The sequence below is a fragment of the Acomys minous genome (assembly GCF_964271855.1).
Source record: "Acomys minous genome assembly, chromosome: 12".
NCBI lineage: Eukaryota > Metazoa > Chordata > Mammalia > Rodentia > Muridae > Acomys > Acomys minous.
Genome location: NC_140493.1, coordinates 46,974,378 through 46,997,750, shown reverse-complemented (window position 1 = coordinate 46,997,750; position 23,373 = coordinate 46,974,378). Strand labels below are relative to the sequence as shown.

The window sequence follows — 23,373 nt, the reverse complement described above, 5'->3', positions numbered from 1 at the left end:
GTATGGGTTTCTATAATTTTGGATTTCTGCTGCAGATGAGGTTATTAATTCCTCATGGAGCTTTCAATCTAATCATTGATGGAGATGAACACTAATCAAAAGGTTACATGAATTACATATTCTATAGTCTAGGTTTATAAAAGAACATAAGGCATGAATTGTCTTATGAAAGCAGAGAACAGAATATTTGGATAAGAGTAAAGGCAAACAGCAAAAGCAATACTTCTCAGACTGACAGGAAGAGTTCTAATACTCACACTTATATTCTTACTATGTTCTCCCCTTGACAGGATATTCCACCCTAATTTAACTGGTCTTAGGGGAAGGTCATCCATCCAGTGCATTATGGAATGTTTATAGCATGCACAGCCTCAATTCACTAGATGACAATAATACCACACACAAGTTAAGTCAGCTGAATATTCCATTAGTAATGCAACCAAGACTCTCCTGAAACCTAGAGATTGCTAAGTTTAGACAATCAAAAATCAGGTAATATTGAAAATTAAGAAAACCAAATTATTTCTCTCCACTCCATTATTTCACACAAAGTAAGTTAGGACAACGAAAACTGAAATCTAAGCAGAGATTATGTGAGTGTTTCAAGCATCTTTTACCTAGACTTCTCCTTCCTTTGTAGCCATGTTTTTTTCCCATGTGAGAAGATATCTCTGTGTATTTTGTGAGGTAAGGTAGTCAGCATCTCTCTTGGAGAATTCTCTGAAGGAAACCATGTAGTTTGTATTGAGTGATGCTACATCTAGCCTGTATACTGGTTCCTGGCAGAACAAATATTAACTGGTGGAACAAATATTAACTCTTTGGATTAGTTTAAATTTCAACTTGAAAGCTATTTTAAAAAAAACATCAAGGAGATAGTTTTCTCCTATTCACTGACTGGGCCTGAACTACGGAATTTTTTTCCTTATCTTTTCATGAGACAAATAGACTATTGTGGCCCTGCAGAGACTTGGTTCTAATTTTCTGCATCTTTTAAGAATAAAGAGCCATTCCCCATGCCAAATATCACCCTTTATCCACAGCCCTTTAATTATGACTTTTAAATCCCACCTTCCCTCCCCACTCCCCAGTCCCTCTCAGCTGCAGTCACAACTCTTGTTTAGGGTTGTGAGAGGCCTTGGCTTGCCTGCTGGGAATGACCTTTTCTTTTGAGCTGAAGTATGCAGTTTGAAAAGAATGTGTGTTGGATATGTGCCATCTTTGAAGTCAGCCCAGGAAAGACCTGCTTTTCTTGCAGGACTTCTGCCTACTCTTTGTGAACGTCTTTGTCTCTAAGCCAGTGCAATCTGCATTGTCTCAAGTTCTAGCCAAAGAGCAAGGAGGTGACACTAAGCTGTGGGTAGTATCACGCAGACCATCAAAAGCAGAGCCTTGAGAATTCCTGACATTCAAGCCAGACGAATCAAATCATTGGCTTCTGTTGAGGCAAGGTGTGGTATTTCTTACATAATGGAAAGTCATTCTTACTTATTGCATTCATCTTTTCCAGCAAAGCTCTAGCTTGGCAAGTTTGGGGCCTTTTAACCTTAGATTTAGCTCAAAAGTCAGCATACAGAAATCATCCCATGCTGACTTCATGTTGAAGACACAAGATGTTTCTAGGGATTATCTTAGCATGACTCTAACTTGATGTTGCATGGATTTGAGATTAAGCTTGACTGTTATTTTAGAGGCATTGGCAGGCTAATTCCAGGGTTAGTAAAATGTGTTTATGAAGAAACCATTATGAGGGAATGCATTAGAAACCATTTGTACCAAGTGTTCTGTTTGAATGATAAAACAAAGCATGTATTTGCTATTCAATATTCCATTCAGTGTTTCCCTATGTTTTATAGTGGATGGGTTTCTATTGCGACACCTATCACAATATATTCTGTCACTTTGCTTCTACCTGAATATAAACCTCACAAAACAAAAGGTGCCATCTGTCTAACCCACTATTGCTTCTCAACAGTGTGGTCTGATATACAGTAACATTCAATACATGTCAAATGAGTGAATGGGCAAATTAGAAGTAGGACTCATCTTTGCTATGAAGTTTAATGTTATGAAGGTGTGAGGCTCATAGGCGCACATGCATCCTTCAAGTAAATTCATTCACTACTTAACACCACTTGGAGACTGAGAGTGAGATAACCAGTGCCTTTGCCTGTATAGATGTTAGGATATCATTTCAGGATTTCTTCCAAAGCCAACAGGAGTTTTACTAAGTATCAAACTGTATGTTGTCTTACCCAGATGAAATACCGCTGAGTGTACATGGTGCCACTCTTCCTAAGGAACATCACTCTCATTGTCTGTAAATGGATCCCCCGCTCTTCAGATAGAAACTCAATGCTTTTTATGATCTGTACTTCATCTTGTTGTAAAACTATATCCTCCCTGGACCCTGCTGGGTCACTGTATTGTAATATACCATTTCATTCAGGCAGGCCTCACTTACCCCCCTCCACTAGTGCAGTAGGCAGTATTGTCATTGTTCTGATGACTGGGGACTGTATACTGGGCAGTGCTGATGGGCAGTTTCTATTGTTAACTACACACAACTTTGGAGTCACTTGGGGAGAAAGGATCTCAGTGAGGCATTGTCTACATCAGGTTGGGCATGTCTATGGGCAACTATCTTGCCTGCTAATTGGTTCAGTCCACTATGAGATGCATCAGTTCCTTGGCTGAAGCCCCTGAACAGCATAAGCATGAAAGAAGCTGGCTGAGTAGAACCAGGCTGTCTGAATGGGTGCACTTGGTTCTCTCTAATCTTGATTGGGGGTTTACTGTGACTAGCTGCTTGAGTTTCCCTTGACCTACCCAGAATGATGGACTGTAACCTGGGACTCTAATGCAACTAAACCTTTTCTTCCCCTAAATTGCTTTTGATCAGGATATTTCATCATAGAAGCAGAAATAAAAAGTACAACAGCATCATTGTATATGTGTATGTACCTACACAGAGATTAGATAGATAGATAGATAATGCATGGATTGATGAGAGAGGAAGAGAAGGAGGTAGAGAAAGGGAGAGAGAGAGGGAGAGAGAGAGAGAGGAGAGAGAGAGAGAGAGAGAGAGAGAGAGAGAGAGAGAGAGAGAGAGAGAGAGAGAGAGAGAGAGAGAGACTTTTTTGCTTTTTCTTTTCTAGGAAATGATCTGGACTATTCTCTAAGTGATGGGTGGGAGACTCAGACGCCAATCACAGACACTTCAGAAGCCTCCTCTTCTGGCCATATCCTGCCTCAGCCTTTCAGAGAAAGCTCCCAGAAGTCCTCTCTTCAGCCTCAGATGAAAGTACCAGGACACTTCCAAAAGACCATCTCAGTGCATTCAAGTGAGTCCTTTTAATTTTTGCCACACCTAAAGAATTCTTCCTTCTTGCTGCCTAAGGATGCTGCTGAAATGATTTATGTGTGCTTAGGAACTGGCATCAACCTGCTTGAGGAAGGGAGGACTTGGACTCCTGCTAGTGTCCAGATGTCACAGAGGAGGTGACTGTCTTTGAGCGTAGTCATAAGGTCCTCAGCAGCCCGGAGTTTACAGTGCACTATTTTCACAAACCTTGAGGCCTGATAAGTGTAAAATTTTGATAAAGCTGAGGAGAAGGATCACAGATCTCTTTTATCTACTCCTTGAACTTTAGCTGTGGGTTTGATCCTACTTCTGACTTTGCAATGAAAATGGCCCAAAGGATTTAGTATGCCATGTCCTGGCCACATGAATACCCAATAGATTTGAGGTTATGAATGCCAGAAGCAGAACTGTGAATGAATAGTTTTCCACTGAGCACCCCTCCAAAGACTCACTCTATGCCCTGTGCAATATATCCCCACTGCATCCATTCAGGAACTGCTACAGGGTCTTTAAGTTCCATATACAGGTGTTTCAATGACATGACAGAAAAGCCAGCTGTGACAGCATAGATACCCTCCAGGCTATCAATACCTACTGAAACACAGCAGTCACCTCTTTCAGGGAGCCTAGCCTTCACTGTTCTGGTTTCCAGAACTCCTTTTTCTATCTTTTTAATGCCCACGAGCTGTACCATTGTTATATATTTCCCTGTTTCTCATCATTGGTCATTCTTGGATCCCAAATTGACCACACAGTGATTGGTCAGAACAATTTCTCCATGCCTGTGGTCAATCAATTCATAAGTATTTTACATATAAGAATGTAGGTTGATTTTACACATAAGAATACCAACAACATTCTGCAGATGACGTAAACCTTTACACTCATTGCAGAGAATGTAACCATGACAAATAGGTGCTCTTGTTGGATCTGTAATGTCTGTCCTACTACTGTACCTGGATGGTCCCTACTTTTCTTCAGGGCCTACAGGAAATGAGACTACCTTTAATGGGTCTTCTTTCTTCCCTCCTGCTTGGTGGCTGGAATAAATTGCTCTCCCATGATTCCTGGGTACCCTGCATGTATAACTTCACTGAAAATATTTATTTTCCTTTATTGCTTGGATAGTACATGCTTGGCCATCTCCATCATTTCTTTTTCTTCATATGAAGGACCTGAGTGAGCATTCTGCTCCAGGTGATGCAGCAGGTACTAATAACAGTGGCCCATATGCCATTATTTGTATCAGTCAGGACTTTTGAGTTCCAGGCCTGAGCTACAGGGATAGAATTCATTGACTTACGCAAATGACAGTTTCAAACTTGTCATTTTCATTTTTCCAGTCGTTAACTCCTTGCCATCTCTTCTGTGTCGCTGTTGTTCCATCTTCCCATGGTGCCTTCTGGTGACTCTGTAAAAACACACCTTTCGTATTTCCAATCTGTCTGAAGAGATTTTGTTCATTTAGAGTTATGTTATGGGACCCAAAATTGTTACATCAATTTGGGGAGGTTTCAATTTTTATGGCATAAACAATCACTTTGTTGATAAGTATGTGGGGTTCCGTGTCATGTCAAATATTTGGATGAAAAATATTAGATACCAGCTGCTTCACGCTCTAGCAGGAAAAATGATTCTCCACCAAGAACATTTCATTGCTTTCAAAACCATCAACTAGATGCCCACTGTACTCAGTGGTTTTGGGGGGCATATTTTGGGGGTTGTTGGGGTGAGGAATAGAGAAATGAAACAGAATATTTAAATGTGGAAAAAATGTTAATGAAAATAGAAGGTGGAAAAATAGGAGGACAGGTAGACAGCATCTAAATGTTGGAAGGAATCAAGGCCAAATTCCTGAGGAGCTAAGTCAAAATGGATGTCAAGGCAGTTGCCACTGAAAGGGCCAATGAACAACAGGTCCAACTCATCTCTTTGTCAAATTTAAAGATACACCCGCCCACTCACCCTTCAGTGTGCATAGCCAGTGAGCTTTGCATGTCTCAAGCTGGATTTATTTTCCTAATGGCACATGAAAGTCAGGAGAGATGGAGAATGCGAACACTTTAGATGGATGGTTGACATTCCACTGAACCCACAATAATTTATTTAATTCACAGTATGCATAAATCCTCCACATTTTGACATAATTTACTATTGCTCCAGTTTGATTTGCCAGACTTCAGGATTCCACCCACACTAGGGGCTCAGTGAGATTTATAGCTAACTCTCTCTTCATTTCCAGCATAAATCACGAAAATAAAAACATTCGCAGTACAAAGTCTTTCTGAGTTTTAAACAACTGTTGCAAAACTAAGCTTCTGAGGCATTTGGGGGAAACTAAGTTGAGATTTTTTTTTAAGTCCTCATGTGTTAATCTTTGTCAGCTCTGACTTCTTAGCGGAGATGCACCTGAGATTCAAAGTCAGGATTGTTATGATTCTTATGGTTATAACAGCTGGAAGCTTTGTCTTCCTTTCACCATGATTTGGCACCATTGAAATAGTCCACTGATTGCAGAATTTTGAAAGGATAAATATTTCATAATACATATTTTTTTTCTTCTTGGTCTTTAGAGGTTTCCAGTGTGCAAAGCTGCAATTGTCTTGCCATGCCTCATTTCAGACAAAACATTATGTCCTGTCTAGAGGAGGTTTTCAAACCTTGGCACTGGCATAGCTGTATGAGCTTGGACGATTGTGTCAGATCTCTCAGTCTTGGTCTACTCATTTGCAAAACCAAGATAACGCTCCCTACCTTGCTTGAGTTTGGAACTGATGAAACAGGCTAATGTATGAAAAGCATTTGTGAATTATAAAGCGTTCTCCAAATTGTAGATTTTCTTAGTATTGTTGAGGTTGGCACAATCATAATCCTTATCACATTTTTAGAGTTCTGACTTTAGCATAAACTCTACAAGCGCTTCTTCCAATATCAAAGCAAACAGAAAATATGAAATATTTTGAGTTGCATAGTCTCTTGTTTTGCTGTGAGAGAGGAAATTTTGTTCACTGATTGTGGAATTTTCTAACCAATCAACCCATATAATGTGAAATGAGTTTTCAAATAAATGTATGCATATGTGTGCATGTCTGCAATGAGTTTATATGTACTATGTGTGTTCAGGGTCCCATGGAGGACAGAAGAGGACACTGGATTACCTGGTACTATCGTGAGCTACCATGTACTTACTGACCATGCTCTTAACCATTGAGCCATTGTTCTATCCACACTTGACATGATTTTATCTTGTTATTGATGGTTAACTGTGTAAATTAACGTGCATTTGAAAACTATGAAGCAGCTTTAGAATGAATTTGTTTTCTATGGTTATTTAATCAGTAATGATTTATGATAGATTTGCTTTTTCCTACAGGAGCTGCTTTGATGCACAAGGTCTCTTTTCAGGCAATCCTTCTTGCAGTGTGCTTAATCATTTCTGCATGTGCAAGGTAACTCTAGTTTCTCTCCTACAATAACATTTCATAATCCACAGGAGCTGTAATTAATGAGCGCTTTCCTTGCCTCCTTCCACAAAACGTTTTAGGTAGCTCTATAGCTAAGATTTGTTCATTTCCTGGCTATGATGTTGCCCTTTTTTCTTCCCATACCTCCTGTATCCTCTACAGTACATACAGAAGCCAGTGTCCATTGCTTAGAAATTGATTTTAGCATGTGATATCTTTAGTTTAACAGTGATGGCAAGGATAGTTATAATCTAAGTTTCTATTCCAGTACATTCCATAGCACTTGAAGCGCCCCCCCCAAGTCTCCCACTCCTTCCATTTCAGTTTGTACCCTAAAATACAGAAGAATCAAAAAGATATTCTCTGAACTTAAGAGTCTAAAGGATAAAAATACTTATTTGGAGTCAACAGAGTTGTACATAGGAAAACATAGGCCACCAAGAGTGGGTTAACATGTTGAAAAAATGTGAGATTTATAAAAGGAGTAACAAAAAGGATGGTATTATTTTGAAACAACAGTCTTGGCTGCTACGATTGACATTAAGAATGATGTTATATTGAGGTGGAAAGGCCGATGTCCCCATAGAAGTACTTTGTATATAAGGTTGTAGTAAACTAGGCAGGGTCTTTTGGAATAGCTACTGTCAGATAATCATGTGTAAAGGCCCTTTGTTCATATCGCTCTAGCTTTATTTTTGCTGGGGTTGATAAAAGTGACTCTAATTTACCCTGTCAACTTTCACGTAACAACTGATGATACACAACACTCAGTCCTGACTATAGGTATGTTAACATCTACTTCCCGACCTTCATGTTCTTGCCATGCCTTCTTGGTCTATCTTTTCCAAAAATTCTAGGAAAATGTTCAAGTCCTATCAGTGCAAAACCTGTTCATGTCTCAGAGTCTTTGTGCCCTCTGCCCGGTATAAGTCTATTTCACTAAACTAGTAACACATGACCTTACTTCATTGTTGAACCTTGTCAAATTCTATATTAGAGGGAACTTCCCTGGCAAGTATATGTAGACACTACAACTCTGTTCATTACACATATGCCTTGCTTTCCTTTACCTCAGAGCACTTTCTACCCCTGATTCATTACTATATTTTCAGCCATCTAAATATTAATCATCTAGTTCTCAACAGAAGAATGTGAGCAATCTGGTAATGGCATGCCTTAGCAAGCAAACGTGTTTTCAGTACAAGCTTGGTGTCTTGAGTTAAATGCTTACAACTCACATTGGAAAGAAAAAAAACAACTTCTTAAAGTTGTCCTGTTGCATACATGTGCAAATGTACACACACGCGCGCGCGCGCACACACCCACACATACACACACACCCACACACACACAGTTTTTCTTAAAATATTTCTTAAAGATTATGGAGCAATCCAGAACTCGCATCAATGCATTACCCTCACTTCTGTATCCTCAATTACAAGAGTTTATTGATAGTTTTGAATGGGTGGATAAAATAAAAATAAACAGTGAAGCCCTATGGTCCTCAGTATTTGGACTCTGGTGGAAAAGTGCTACTCAATCTCAACCCCTGCGTCATGAGGATCAAATGCTCCATATTGCTTGGGAAGGTTGATTTTTTTCCCCTAATATCAACTCCTAGATTCCCTCAGTTAAGTATGATTTTAGGCCAAGTGAGAGTTGGTATTTTAAAAACAGGCCTCCCACTTAATTATGAGGTTTAAGAAACATTTTAGATCACAATGGGACTAAAAGAACAAAAGGAGGAGGCTCTCTGGCTAAAAATAGGTTGTAACAGTCTTCATTACATACCCCAAATTGGAAACTGATAATGTGCGTTACTACAATAAAGGCTGGAAGAAACTATGCGGAGCAGTCACAGTCAGCATTCCTTTAAGTTAGTGTGTTCCAGACTTGCAAGTTGGCCAGGAAGCCCCACCTCACATTTAACAGGGTTTTCAGTGTAACCTCTAGGTTTAACAGATGTAGATATATACAGTCCTGAGCAGTAAAGCTTACCTCCATATCCCTTTTGTGTGAGCTGTGTCTAGAAACTGGTTTCCAAAGAATAGATTAAGGAACCAAGGAGAATGGTGTCTGTACAGTAGAGTGGAAAGAGTTGGCTGGCACCACCTCTGGTGAGCCAGGTCAACGTCAATGAAATGACTCATTATTGTGGTGTGCCCTTGGCAAGACCCAGGAAGATTGGCACATTACCTGCATGTCTTCCAAACCCCAGTCTAGCCGAGAAAACCCAATGAAGGACATTTGGCACACAAGAAGGCATCTTCAAAGCCAGTAAGTTCATCAAGGACCATGCTGCCTGCCATTCCAGAGGAGCCTAAGGAGACATAATGACTAACTAAGCAGAATGTGTTTCCTGGATGAGATTCTGGGATAGAAAGGATGCGTTAGGGAAAAACTGAAAAATCCAAATTTAAACATTTACTCATATCCATATATACTCAAGGATTTTTAAAATGAGCTTTAATGCATTTATTCTTCAACAATTTCATACACATAGATAACACATTCTGACCATATTCATCCCATAACCCTCTTTTTTCCTCTCCCTACCTCACAGAATTTTACTCTGTACTCTGGGATTATAATTCAACACTATGCTTTTTATTTATTTTACTTCCTCAAACTTCACATTTCACCATTCTTGCAACCTTGAAGACTGGCTCCTATGGGCTTTTTATATACTCTATATTTACTGAGAGGGGTGTGTGTGTGTGTGTGTGTGTGTGTGTGTGTGTGTGTGTGTGTGTGTCTTTCTTTTTCTTTGTTTTTTTTGAAACAGGGTATATATCTACATATGTATATATTTACTTTCCATCCCATTCATAGCTCCCTCCCTCCTCTCCTATCAGTCCCATTTTCCCTCTCTTTTCCCCTTATCTCCTTATCGCCTTCTTCCCTTATCCTCTACTCCTCAGAAAAGGGGAAGTCACACCAACCCACTCCAGCACATTAAGCTGCACCAGTGTTGAGTGCATCCTTTTCTCCTGTAGCCTGGCAAGGCAGCCCTACCAGAGGGAAATGATCAAAAAGCAGGCAAATGAGTCCATGTCAGAGACAGCCCCTTCTCACTTTACTAGAAAACCTACATGAAGACTAAGCTGTCCATTAGCTACATATGCGAAGAGGACCTACGTCCAATCCACGCATGGTCCTTGATGTATCAGTTTCCATTTGCTTCCCTAGGCTCAGGTTAGTTGACTCTATTGTTCCTCTTGTGGAGTACCGGTCCCCTTTGGGTCCTGCAATCCTTCCCCTCAGTCTTCCATAAGGCTCCCCACTCTCTGCCTAATGTTTGCGTGTGAGTCTCAGCATCTGTTTTGATCCACTGCTGGGTGAAGCATCTCAGAGGACAACTATGCTAGGCTCCCATCTTCAAGTATAGTTGAGTATCATTTACAGTGTCAGGGGTTGGCTCTCTCCTGTGGGGTGGGTCTCAGGTTGGACTAGACATTAGCTGGGCATTCCCTCAGTCTCTGCTCTATCTTTATCCCTACACATCTTGTAGGCAGGGTAGATTTAGGGTCAAAGCTTTTGTGGGTAGTTTGATATTCTCCTTCTTCTGGGCTGTTCTCTAATTCTCCATGTAGCAGGCTGACCGTGTACTCCTACTTCTCTTGACTCTATCTCCCAAGTGCTAGAATTAGATGTGTAATATCACATGTGTTTTTTCTTATAAAAAGCCATTTAACAGTAGTTAAAGTCAAATGACATGTATAACGCCAACAATTTACACAGTTCACTTGAAACCATGACAGTATAGCAACTAGGAATAAACATATGAAGACATAGTCAAATGACAATGCACCACCATGTAAATGACAACTACAGTTAAGTCACCATCATTTGTTAATTGTCTTCTGATTTGAAAGAGTATACATGTTCCTTTGAATTGATAAAATAATGTTTGTTTGTAGGGTTGACATTCACATGGTCAGCTCAACCAAAAGCGTTTAGTCACTTTAGTTTTCTGTTTCTCTAATGCTATTATCCCAATTCCCTGATCAGTAAATCTTATTTCTTCCACAAAATATATTCTGAATCATTGTTTCTTAGTATTTCAATTGTTCTTTATAAAAACAATTAACTCAGACTCATCTTGTATTTTTCCTGCCCTAGCTTCAGTCATTTCTCTGAAATTCCCAAAATTCTTTATTGTAGAACATTATGAGATCTAGGTGCCAAGTATACTTACTCATTGGCATTGGGATGTGCTGGTTTCTAGGCCATCTGTAGACAGAAACGAGGAACATTTGTGCATAAGCTTGGTGTACACACATGTGGAAATTATTTATCTATACACACCCTATTCCAGTGCCACATGACAAATTCCAGGTGTCCCTGTCACCTTAGTTACCCTTAGGCTTCTGCTCTAGCAGTGGTAAGACTGAGTTCCCACTGCTTCCCACTGAATTGATTCATTGCTATTGTATGTGTGCAGAGCTTGTGGAATTAATAACTCACTCCCCCATGAGAGGGAACCTTACTGATGCAAACACAATGGTTATGTTTAATTCCCTCCATCTCTGGTCTTACATTTCCAGCTGAAGCTCCATTTCCTGAGCTTATTTAGATTGGTGGCTCTTTCCTTCCTATGGAAGGAAATCTGAATTTCATTTATGCTAAATACAGCAATCTTTTTCTGCATCTTATCCTGGAGGTCTCCAACATCCTGATGGATTTTTTTTTTACCTTAATACAGTGATAGTGGTAACTGCAATACTCCAGTCTCCCCAATAAACAGGCCACCCTGACAAAACTCAACAGGTAAATGCTTCAGTTAAGTAATGTCATAAGTCAAATGGACCCAACACCTACAGAACATTCCACCCAAACCCTGAAGAACAAAAAGTCGTCTCAGCTGCTCATGGGATTTTCTCCAAAGCTAACAACATATTGGTATACAAAACAGGTCTCCAATGATATTTTGAAACATTGAAATAACACCCTATATTCTGTCTGACCAACACTGATTAGTGCTAGTTATCAACAACAATAGATTCAGCAGAAAGCATACGAACTCATGGAAGCTGAACACTACATTTGAGCCTTTGAATAAAACCTTGGTCAAGATAGGCATCTAGAGTGAAATTAAAAACTTTTCATAATTGAATGAAAATGAAGAAACAACACATGTAAACCCATGTGATGCAATGAAGGCTGGTTTAAGAGGCAAGTTCTCAATACTAAGATCCTACATAAAATAGTAGTGATCTCATATTAATAACTTAACAACATACCTGAAAGCTAGAAAAGAATAATACTCCAAAAGAGAAGATGAGAATAAATAATCAAACTCAGGGCTGAAATCAATGAAGTAGAAACAACAACAAAAATACAAAAAATCAATGAATCAAAGAATTGGTTCTTTGAGAAAATCAGTATGATTGATACATTTTTAGCCAAATTAACCAAAAGACGGAGAAAGAAAATCTAAGTTAACAAAATTATAGATAAAAAGAGGAGACATTACAACAGATAGTGAGGAAATTCAGAGAATCATAAGGGCGTAGTTTTCTTTTTTGTTTTTGTTGTTGTTGTTGTTTTGTTTTTGTTTTTGTTTTTGTTTTTTGTTTTTGATTTTTCAAGACAGCGTTTCTATGTGTAGCCTTGACTATCCTGAGCTTGCTTTGCAGACCAGGCTACCCATAAACTCACAGAGATCTGCCTGCCTCTGCCTCTGTAAGTTTGTTGATATATCTGACCAATAAAAGTTGTATCAAGATGAAAAACAATTTAAACAGACCTCTAACCCATAGTTAAATAAAAGCAGTAATTAAGATCTCCAAACCAAAATAAGTCCAAGACCAGATGGATTCAGTGCAAAACTCTGCCAGACCTTCAAAGAAAACAAATGCTGATAGCCCTCAGATTATTCAACAAAATAGATGATAAGGGACATTTCCTAATTCTTTATACAAAACCCAATATCAAACCACACAAAGACTCAACAATAAAAAAAAGGAAAGAAAATTATAGATCAATATCCCTTATGAACATAGATGCAAATATTCTCATAAAATACTGATTTTTTTTATTAGCACCATTTAGGTGCTCAATGGTTCTGGCAAATATCTGATCATTGTTCAGCAAAGAAGTTTGAGCCATTGTGATAAATGGATAGTCATTGCCAGCATGTTAGCTTGCTTTGTCTAATGACAAATGATGATTTACATTGCTTTAAATACTTATCTTCATATGCATATTTTCTTGGTGGAGATGTGATGTGTGATGTATATTCATCATTTTCACCCATTTTGAAAATTACTGTTTTCTGGTTGTTGGGGTTTATTTTTAAATTATTGTACAAAGTAACAAGTTTCCTTATGACATTTTCACACATACATGCCGTTATACTTTGTTACTATTCAGCCCCCTTATTGCTGAGGTTTGGTTGTTCTCATACAGTCTAGATAGGATTCCTTTTGTGGTTTCATGATTTGCAGATATTTTCTCCCAGCTTTGCATTGTCTTTTCATCCTCTTAAAACTGTCCTTCACAGAGAAAATCTTTTACTTTCTTTAATTCTCAGAAAATGTAATCATTTATTTCTTCTTTTGTAGACTCTGCACTTCATACTGTATTTAGCAATCCATTGCCAAACACAAGGTCATGCAGGTTTCATCTATCCTTTTTTTCTGGAAGGTAAACTTCCTGGTTTATAATGTAGTCATGGTCTCTGCCTCTTCAACTTCAACGTTGTGTGAGAAAAACTCTGTTCTTCTGCATTCAAATGTTCAATTGTTTCAAGATCATTTGTTGACAGGACTTTCTTTTCATTTAGCGACTTTTACATTTCTGTTTGAAATCAATTTACAGGGCTGGAGAGAAGGCTCAGCAGTTAAGAATGAAAGCTCTCACAGAGGCCCCAAATTCAGATCCCAGACTCCAAATTAGGTGGCACGTAACAGCCTTCAGCTACAGAGGGATCTACTGTCTCTGGCTTCTGCCTCCATGGGCACTACACTCACATGCATATACTCTGCTCCCTCCACATATAGACTCGCATATAATTAAAAGGAAAAATAAATTTTTAAAAGAAATCTGTTTGGCATATCCATGTGTTTCTACTTCAGGTACCCTTCCTTGTCCTATCTACCTATCCTTTTGCTGATACACGCTTTTTTTATTTGTCAGCTATATAGTAAATCTTTACATTAAGAGTCTATTTTTAGTCCAAAAAACACTACATGTGCTGGAAATGCAGGGTTAATAATATGCTAAAACTGCACAAACTTGTTGTTTCAGATGGTTTGCGGGAGGAGAATTAGCCAGAATCTTTACATGTGCACTGATGTTCACGATAGCTTGTAAGTAACGTCTCCCAGATTGCTGCTTTAATTTTTGGAATTTATTCAAATTATAGTCATTTAAATAAGATAAATGTATTTCTCTTTTCTACCTAAGATATTGTGAAATCACTGTTTCTCAACCTTGCCAGCTATTTCAAAGCCACCACCTGTGTTAGGTAAGTATTACCTCCAGTATCATCACTGTCTGGTCAAAGATGACAGAATCTGCTATTTGTAGGTTTCTTCTAAGTAAGACATGGTAAGGGCCACATAGAGGAACAGTCCCCATCCGCATACGAAGAATATTTTCTTTTACTGCTAAACCTAGTGGCAGTTATAGAATTATGCTTTATTCTCAAAATAAATAAAATTATATTTTAGGGTCCCTAGACATTGGAAATAGGAAAATCAGTGTCCTACTCAATTCTTTTCAGAAGTGCCATTATAGATTCATAGCATTTCACTTTCAAACAATTTCATATTAAGATTTTTTTGTGTGTGGTATAGCTTCCCAAATGCCTGGCAAAGTGCCTGGGAAATGATCTGTTACGGACTACAATTTCTCTCCCCTCTCTACCTCTCCTAATGAGGATTCCACAGGGCACTCAGTGTCTGAGAGATGCTTACAGAATTTAAAGCAGACTGCCGAATGCCGTCTCATTGCACAACAGTCTGGGTTGATGACCTTCCCTTCACCGTGGAGGTTAAGACCAGATGCAATGGCTTGGACATAGAGCAGGATCTGCAAGTCAAATCAGTTTATTGACCTTTGCACTCTCTGCATCCTTATTTATGGCATCTTGTTTCTGATTCTGAAATCACAGTTGAGTGAGTGGAGATGTATTTTGTCTACAACCCTAGGCAATATGGATTTGCTGGCATTTTGAGAGATATTTCCCATAATTTCTAGCCATTCAGGTTTCTGAAGACAGCCATTGATACAACTCAGATTTGTTGAATCTAGTAGTTTGACAATTGGTTGTTGGGGTCACCCCCAAAATCCCTGTTCTTTAACCCTAGTTAGCTACGTTTGTTTAAAACTCCTCAATGACAGCTATTTACTTCCTAGCTATAGTCTAAGCAATTTTAGATCTAAGTGGAGACTCCCAGGCTTGCCTTCTCCAGCCATACCTACATCTTTTCAGGAAGGATCAACCAGTTTGAATTAATATTTATTTTTGACAGTTTTATAGATATGAATTTCATATGTGTGAATTATATATAAAATAAATATATCTTATAATAATTGAACTTTTACCTAATCTTACCTTATTTCAGCTCCTCTACTTCTTCTAAATCCTCCTTTTTTGCTAACTCCCCTTCTATTTTCACATATTTTTTTCATCTGTGACCCACTGAGTTTAAATGAGCATAGGTAGGAGGTTATCTACTAGAGCATGAGCAACTTATCAGTAACTAAACCACAGAAGAACGTAACACCTTTCCCCTAAACCATCACTCATTGTCAATAGTCCCTCAGGGAAGGGTGTGGCTTCATGAGCCCTTCTCCCTCCTGCGACAGGATGCTAATGAGCCCTTCCTCATACAGATGTTGCACAGTCAACCACAACTTCAGTGAGTTCACAAGCACATCATCTGAGGTGCACCATGTTTAAAAGACCATGATTCTCAGTGCTGTTCTTCACCTCCAACTCTTATATTCTTTCTGCCCTATCATCCTGTGATGTTCCATGACAGCTCAGATTTGAATGGCAAGATGACACCAGGCAGTTCTAGGCTAACAGAAATGACCCCAGCATTTCCTAGCATGCTTAAGGTCCCAGGTTTGAACGTCAGAGTGACCAAAGTAAAAGGGAGAAAGAAGGTGTCTTGGAGTGTATTCCAATTGTATAGAGCTTGCTTACAATGCACAAAGCCTTAGTTTCATCTCCACAATAAACAATCAAATAAAAAGCAATTTTCACCTAAAGAGCTATTTTAGAATGCAAATTTCAGCAGTGGAAACATTGTTAAGGTTTGTTAAATCATGAGACATGTATAAATTACTCCTATTTGAAAATTAAAATCAGAAAAATGAATTGTCAACATATATAGAAGTTCTGTGGCTCTGGCAGAATTCCTAAAGTGGCAGGTGAGGGTAGGGCCTCTAGGCTCTGAAGTCAGGAGGAGGCAATCTTCTGCCTCCAACTCTAGGTCTTCTGACTCCTGCTTCCCGAGGGTCTTTAGTTATTACAATGTCTTTGGGTAATTCTTTGACCTTTACTATGATAATCTTGGAAAACGGATTGCTTGTAACTTTTATCCCTTGATTTGTGGCATAACTTAAACTACCAAAACTTTATTGGTAACTGTGCTCTGTACCATGTACAGCTCATCTGAATAGTCATAAAAATAAGTCTCTACTATGGGTCCCAAGGTCACAAAACCAAGGCATGTGGCCAGTCTTAATATTTCAGAGCTTAGTGCATCACATACATGCAATAGGCAGGGTAAGTTTTTTTCTATATGATAAATGCAAGTATGGCTTTTTTAAGCCAAGTGAACACCAGAAAGGAAGTTTCCCCACACTGGGAAAGGTATAGGATGTGGAAAGGCAAGTCTTCCTGTAAAAGGCACTGTGTGATTTGACCTGTCACTGTTACTTTCCCAAACTGGTTTTCAGTCACCTCCCCACTGCTCTGAGCTCTTCCTCTGCTCTTTCCTAAAAGCAAATACGTCAAGACTGAATGTCGATCTTGCACTGACATTCTCCTCTACACCTCACTTATGGGAAAAGAGCTCATCTTTGATGATTCATGTACATATTTTGACCTCCTCCCTCTCCCCTTCCCTCTTCTTCTCTTATTGTCTCTTCATTTTTTTTCTGTTTCCTGCTTACCAGTTTTCATGTACACACTCTCTTATATTGAAGATCTTTGAAAACAAGGACTGTATCCTCCCCATTGCCTTCAAAATAGCTAAAGCTGCTATATACATATTCATCAGCCCAAAGATGGTCCACTGCTTGAAGGACTTTCTGCAGCAAAGAGTTCTGTGCCTGTGTATTAAAGACGTTGCAACTCTCTCCTTCTTACATAGATGCATCTAAAAGATAATGAGACATATACGTGGTTATTAATATCAAGAGTCAAGAATGACTCATCTGTCTCCTCACACAATCAATGATGAAGGTCTAAGGAAGTGGGGGAGGGGGAAGTCACTGAGTTTAGTTCAACAGACATCCACACTGCAGCCCTCCCACACTCATTTTGTACTAGGCAAGGATAGATTTTAATTAGATGCCTCCTCCTTGGCATTTCAGTCCTCTCAAGTCATATCTCCTTTTGCATCATAAATCAATTTCTTGTCATCTGCCTTCCTCCTTAATATTAAAGTCTACAGTTGTGAGGGTCATTCATCATTCAACTTTGTTCATGAAAGTCATCATGGGTATCCTATGCATCCAATGATATTTTTAAAGCATCAGTCTGAATGCTCTACATACCTATAGCAGGCACTCTAGTACCAAAACAGGTAGCATGCTGTCCTAATTTCATTTATGCTGCTATATTAAAATGTCTTGCTGAAAAGCAATAGGAAAAGAAAGGGTTTTAGGTTACAGTCTATCACTAAGGAAAAATCAGGGCAGGAACTCAAGCAACTAGCCACATTGTAGCTAGCATAGTGCAAAGAGAACAAATGTGTATTTTCTCCTGTTAGCTAGCTTTCCCCCACTCTTTATATAGTCAGGGCTCCCCTGCCTAGGGAATGGTGCTGTCACAATGGACTAGGTCTTCTCACCTCAACGAACAGTTAAGGCAAATTGCTCTACAGATATGCTGATCTAGATAATTCTTCAACTGAGGCTCTTATCTCAAGTGAGTAAGTTGTGTCAAGTTACATTTAAAAAGTAACCAGACTCCAAGTGTGCTCTTTACTGTTAGATGGATACTTTTAATTCCTGTTAATGATACATGAATTAATTAACTTTGAGGAGTTAAGATATGGAAACTACAACCATGTTACACTCTAGAACTTTGGGTCATGACCCTTTTAGGGGATGGAGCAATGCTTTCAAGAAGGTTGCATATTGGATATCCTGCATATCAGATATTTTCATTATGATTTGTAATAGTAGACAAATTGAAGTTATGAATAAGCAACAAAAACAATTTTATGGCTGGGTTACCACAACATGAGGAACTGTATGAGAGGTTCACAGCATTAAGAAGGTTGAGAATCACTGCTCTAGGCTGTACTCCTCACATGATGCAAATGAAAACATATTATAAAATGGTAATATTCCAACTTCCATGTTGAGCTTTAAAGGTGAAAGCCTGCCTAGCTTAGGAGAAAAGTGCACTGAAAACTGCCAGGGAGGAAATTGATGTACTGTGAACTCTTCCTAGTTCTGATTGTTCAAGCTAGTTTGTGCATGGTTAGATGATGTGTGTGTGTGTGTGTGTGTGTGTGTATGAATTATTCATTTATTTCCCTTTTCTCCAATCTAGATTTGACAGCCTTTGAGGAGTACCTGTGATGAATGTCTTCAATCTGAATATCTGGAAACAGTAATGTGCAGTCTTCTTAAAAATCAACTACTTTACTGGAACAGAATGAGAAAATGGATAACTCAGGAAAAAGTTGAACTTGACAATTTAATTTCTTTCTAAAAATCTCAATTTCCACATGTAATGGTAATTGGTTCATGACAATAATATCAATTTTCCTTTCTTTCACATGCATTATTAGTTGAAAAGGAAGGGACAGGGGACAGTAACAGAGGGCAGACCACCTGGAGTAATGTTCCCTGTATCTCTAAGGCAGTGGATCTCAAACATTAATTTTAATTAGGGAATTCTGTGAGAGGCTTGGGCTGTGAATAACTCTTGTCTCACAGCATGCAGCTATGCCTTGCTGACCTGCTTTAACAAACAATGCGACAAGCATATACAATTAACACATGCTGCATAGGAAGTAGACATAGTTTGTAAATACAATACAAAAAATGTATGCTTTTGAAAACATGCGTTGGTGTTAGATGGTGAAAATAGATGCTACGGCTTGTCTCCAAATGTCCATGTAAGAGGTCATAGGACCTTTAAGGAACAGGGCCAGTGGAATACCCTTAGATCACTGGAGAACTTCCTTCAGAGTGGAAAAGCCCTCAGTACCTCAGTCTGTCTCTGGCTTTCTGTCCAGCTATATGATCGCTTTCTCCTACATCCCCTATGTGATGTTATGCAATCTACCATGAAAGCGCTACTAGAATGAAGCAGATGCTGGCACCATACATTTGAACATCTGGAACTGTGAGCCAAGGGAATCTTTTTTCAGTACTCAGTATTCTGCCTTGAGTTCTTTATGATAGTAATGGGAAACAGACTAAGGGAGTAAGTAGCTTATCATTGATGGAAAAATGAGAAAGAGAGAGCCGTTTCTTGGAATAAGAATTCTTCTCTTGAATAATTCTCTTTGCTAAGAGTTTTTTTTTAATTTCTGGGGAGTATTGATCATCTTTCATTCAAGTTGTAATAAAATATGATATATAAAAATTCCTTAAGTATGGAATAAAGGAAATATTAGTGTTTTAAAACACATGAAAATGGTAAAACTATGTAATTGGCTGAGGAGACACTCAATATTTTTACCTCTCACCAGGAAATTTCAGATACAGCCTTCTGAGAAAAATGTCTGTGTATAGAAACTATATACTTTACTATGGTAATATCAAATTGATCTCATTTTTTATCTGTGACAATTAATACTTATTGCCAACTTGAGTGTATTTAGCATCGCCCATGATACGCATCTTTAAGTATGTCTATGTGGTGGCTTCTAGAGAGATTCAACTGAAGAGAGAAGACCTACTCTGAACTTGGGTACCAACACCCCATGGGCTTGTGTCTTGGACTCAATAAAAAGGAGGGAGGGAGAAAGGGAGCTGAACACCAGCATCTCTCTCTCTCTCTCTCTTTTTCTCGAGTGTGGACACAATGTGACAGTTACTCAGGCTCCTGTTTGCTTCCTGCCTTCCTGTCATGATAGACTGTATCCCCTTAAACTTTGAGTCAAATAAACCTTTCTTTTCTTAAGTTATTTTTGTCAGTTGTTTTGTCAAAACAATAAGAAAGGTAGCTAATATAATGCCATTTTGTTTCTGTACCTTTTTGGTTGGGTAGAATTATATTAATAAGTAACCCTACTCACCATCACATTACATATATAGTGTGTGTAGCATATAACTTATATTTACCTGTATGCATATTCCTTTTCACACATCTATTGACCTTGATTATTTGGATTTCTATTCATTTGTTTTTACTTGTTTATTTGTGTTTTGTCTTATTTATTTGTTTATTTAGTATTTGGTTTTAGAGACAGGATCTCTCACTCTCCTGACCAAAGGTAGCCTCGAATACACTACATAACTCAGGCTGGCCTTGAATTCATGAATCTCCAAAACTGGCTGTGTATTTTCACTTTAAACTATATGACTGTCCTATGTATTTTATGAAATAACGTAGCATACAAATATTTTTCCAAACCCACTGCTTGTGTTTTTCACTTTGTTGATTACTATTTTGCTATGCATAAGTTTTTTATTTAATATACTCCCACATGTTTATTTTTTATTTTTGTTGCCTGAGATTTTATAAAGTAGTAAAACAAAAAAACTATGTTGAAGTCAGTATCAGTAAGCCTTTTTCTCTTATTTTCCATGGTTTCAGAGCTTACATTTAGGAGTTCAACACATCTCAATTATGATATGTGCTAGGTTGTAGTTTGGAACTGGAATGCCCCCACAGGCTCACAGGTTGAAGGCTTGGTCCATAGTTGGTGACATAGTTGAGAAGTGGTAGGAACTTTAGAAAGTGGACCTAGAAAGATAACTTGTCACTGGAAACATACCCTTAAAAGGTGTGGTGCGACTTGGTCCCCTCCTCTCCAAGCTGCCATGAAGTAAGCACCAATGTGTCAGCATTATCTCTCTATCATGATGTTTGCTTTCAAGTAGCCATAAGCTGAAACTCTTAAAACCATGAGCTCAACTAATCGCTTCTGCCTGTAGTTATTTAGATAAAGTATTTTGTCATATAGTATTAGATAAGGGTTTGATTTAATTCTTCTGCGTGTTTTCATAATAGTGTTTCCTGATGGGACTATTCTGTCCCCAATGGTCTTCAAAAGTAGTTATGAATGAGGAATTATTATTTTTGTTAATTTTACATCTCAATAGCAGCTTCCCCTCCCTTGTCTCCTCCCAGTCCTTCTCTCTCACCTCTCCTCCCTCCCATCCTCTCCTCTCTCCTCAGAAAAAAGGAGAATTTCCATGAATATAAATTAGTCTTGGCATATTAAGTTGCAGTAGGACTAGGCACATCTTCTCCAGCTGAGGCTAGACAAGGCAGCCCAGTTAGGGGAAAAGGACCCAAAGGCAGGCAGCAGATTCAAGACAGGCCTGCTGTTAGAGGTCCCACATGAAGACCAAGCTGCACAACTGTTATGTATGTGTAGAGGGCCTAGGTCCCTCCCATGCATGCTCTCTGGTTGGCAGTTCAGTTTCTGTGGGCCGCTGATGGCCCAGGTCAGTTAATTCTGTAGGTTTTCTTGTGGTGTTCTTGACCCCCTCAGGCTTCTTCAGTCATTCCTCCCCCTCTTCTACAGGATATTCCAAGCTCCGCCTAAGGTTTGGCTGTGAGTCTCTGCATTTGTTTCAATCAGTTGCTGGGTGAAGCCTTTCAGATGACAGTTATGCTAGGCTCCTGTCTGCAAGTATAGCAGAATATCATTATTAGTGTCAGGGGTGGGCTCTTTCTCTGATGGTGTGGGTTTCAAGGTGGGCCAATCCTTCAGTTTCTGCTCCGTCTTTACCCCTGCACATCTTGTAGACAGGACAAATTATGAGTAGAAGGATTTGTGACAGGGTTGGTGTTCGAATCCCTCCATTGGAAATCCTTTCTGGGTACAGGAGATGGTCCTATGTGAGGTTTTAAGATAATGTGATCATCAGGGCTTTAGGCAGCTCTGTCTCCATAGTTTCTCCTTTTTCCACTATTAGCAAGGGCCTGGAAATGCTAAGCACATGTTCTCCAAACAACAGGTGCTAGACTCTGGGGTAAGGCTCCACATCACTTACCATTGACTTCTGCTTCATAGTCTAGCTCTTCTGTCCTCTTGAAGGTGTTAGGGTGTGATGCTTTGTTGAGTTTTTCCAACTATTCCAATGAAGTTCATTGTCTCAAAATTTCCTGGAGAAGAGCCACAAGATAACTCTTGCTTTGGAGTTGGTGCACGACATTTATAATTGCTAAATTAACTAAGGAAACACCTGTTGTTTATCAAGATTTACTGGGCTTCCTAAAATTGATATAGTTGGCCCCAAAGCTACAACTAATGTTTATAGAGGAAAAATATGGCACCTTTCAGACACAGAACAAGATCGGGTATGTGTTGTGGTTTGCAGCCAGCTTGGTACTGATTCATGGTCTCCAGCACCAGCATCATTAGTCTGGTGTACAAAATATGGAATTCCTAAGAGAATATAAACTGATCAACCATTTCCAACCTTGTTACTTAAAGTTCTTACAAAATATGAAACTGTAAGAAAAAAATTTATACTTTTGTAACAGAATAAGAAATATGCATTTGGTCCCTCTCCCCGCCTGTCTCTTGATACAGAGCTACTAAAGTCCTGGTAGTAATTTTCAGGGTAGCAGGGGGTGATGGGAGTATCTTACATAGAGCTGCTGAGCCCATTGGGATTTCCTGGAAGGCAGATATATCTTCTGGTCTAAAGAAGATGTTCTTGGTGAACTCTTGAGCATCCTCAGGAGGGGGACTAGCCACTAGAAAGATCAGAACGTACTTAGAAGTCTGGAATTCTAAGCCCCTTCATGTACTGGGAAGGAAAATAGAGACAGAGAATGGGATAACCGCTAACCACACCTATGTGATGGAGCCTTCACAAAAATCTGTCAGGTGTGGCATTTGAAGACATTCTTGTCTATTACCCACATGCAATGAATGGGGAGGAGAGCATCAGACACAACAACAGAATCCATCCAGTTCTTCATTGACTTTGCTCTGCGTATTGATTCATCTGTCCATGAATTATATTCTTATGATAGCGTTTTCTTGTAAACTGCTAAGTGTAACTAAAGTGATTCTCTTGTGCTCTGCCTTCAGTTACTAAAAACTTTAATATGACCAGGTACCAATGGTGAGTCCCTATGTATAACCAAGTCATATGGAAACCTACAAAGGGGCCCACTTCCTGTGTTTGATATCTTAAGTGGAGGAGCAGAGA

At 39.0% G+C, this 23,373-nt stretch overlaps 1 protein-coding gene across 1 annotated transcript in view; it reads left to right on the top strand.

The window, feature by feature from the left end:
• TMEM71 (transmembrane protein 71) overlaps positions 1-20,128 on the top strand; it is a 34,647-nt gene extending 14,519 nt beyond the window's left edge. The window contains exons 6-10 of the mRNA XM_084751621.1: positions 3,159-3,344; positions 6,738-6,813; positions 14,080-14,141; positions 14,239-14,299; positions 18,575-20,128. Of these exons, the coding sequence (XP_084607747.1) occupies positions 3,159-3,344; positions 6,738-6,813; positions 14,080-14,141; positions 14,239-14,299; positions 18,575-18,590 (401 nt within the window). The 3' untranslated portion in view covers positions 18,591-20,128. The remainder of the gene's footprint in view (positions 1-3,158; positions 3,345-6,737; positions 6,814-14,079; positions 14,142-14,238; positions 14,300-18,574) is intronic.
• Positions 20,129-23,373: the final 3,245 nt, after the last annotated feature.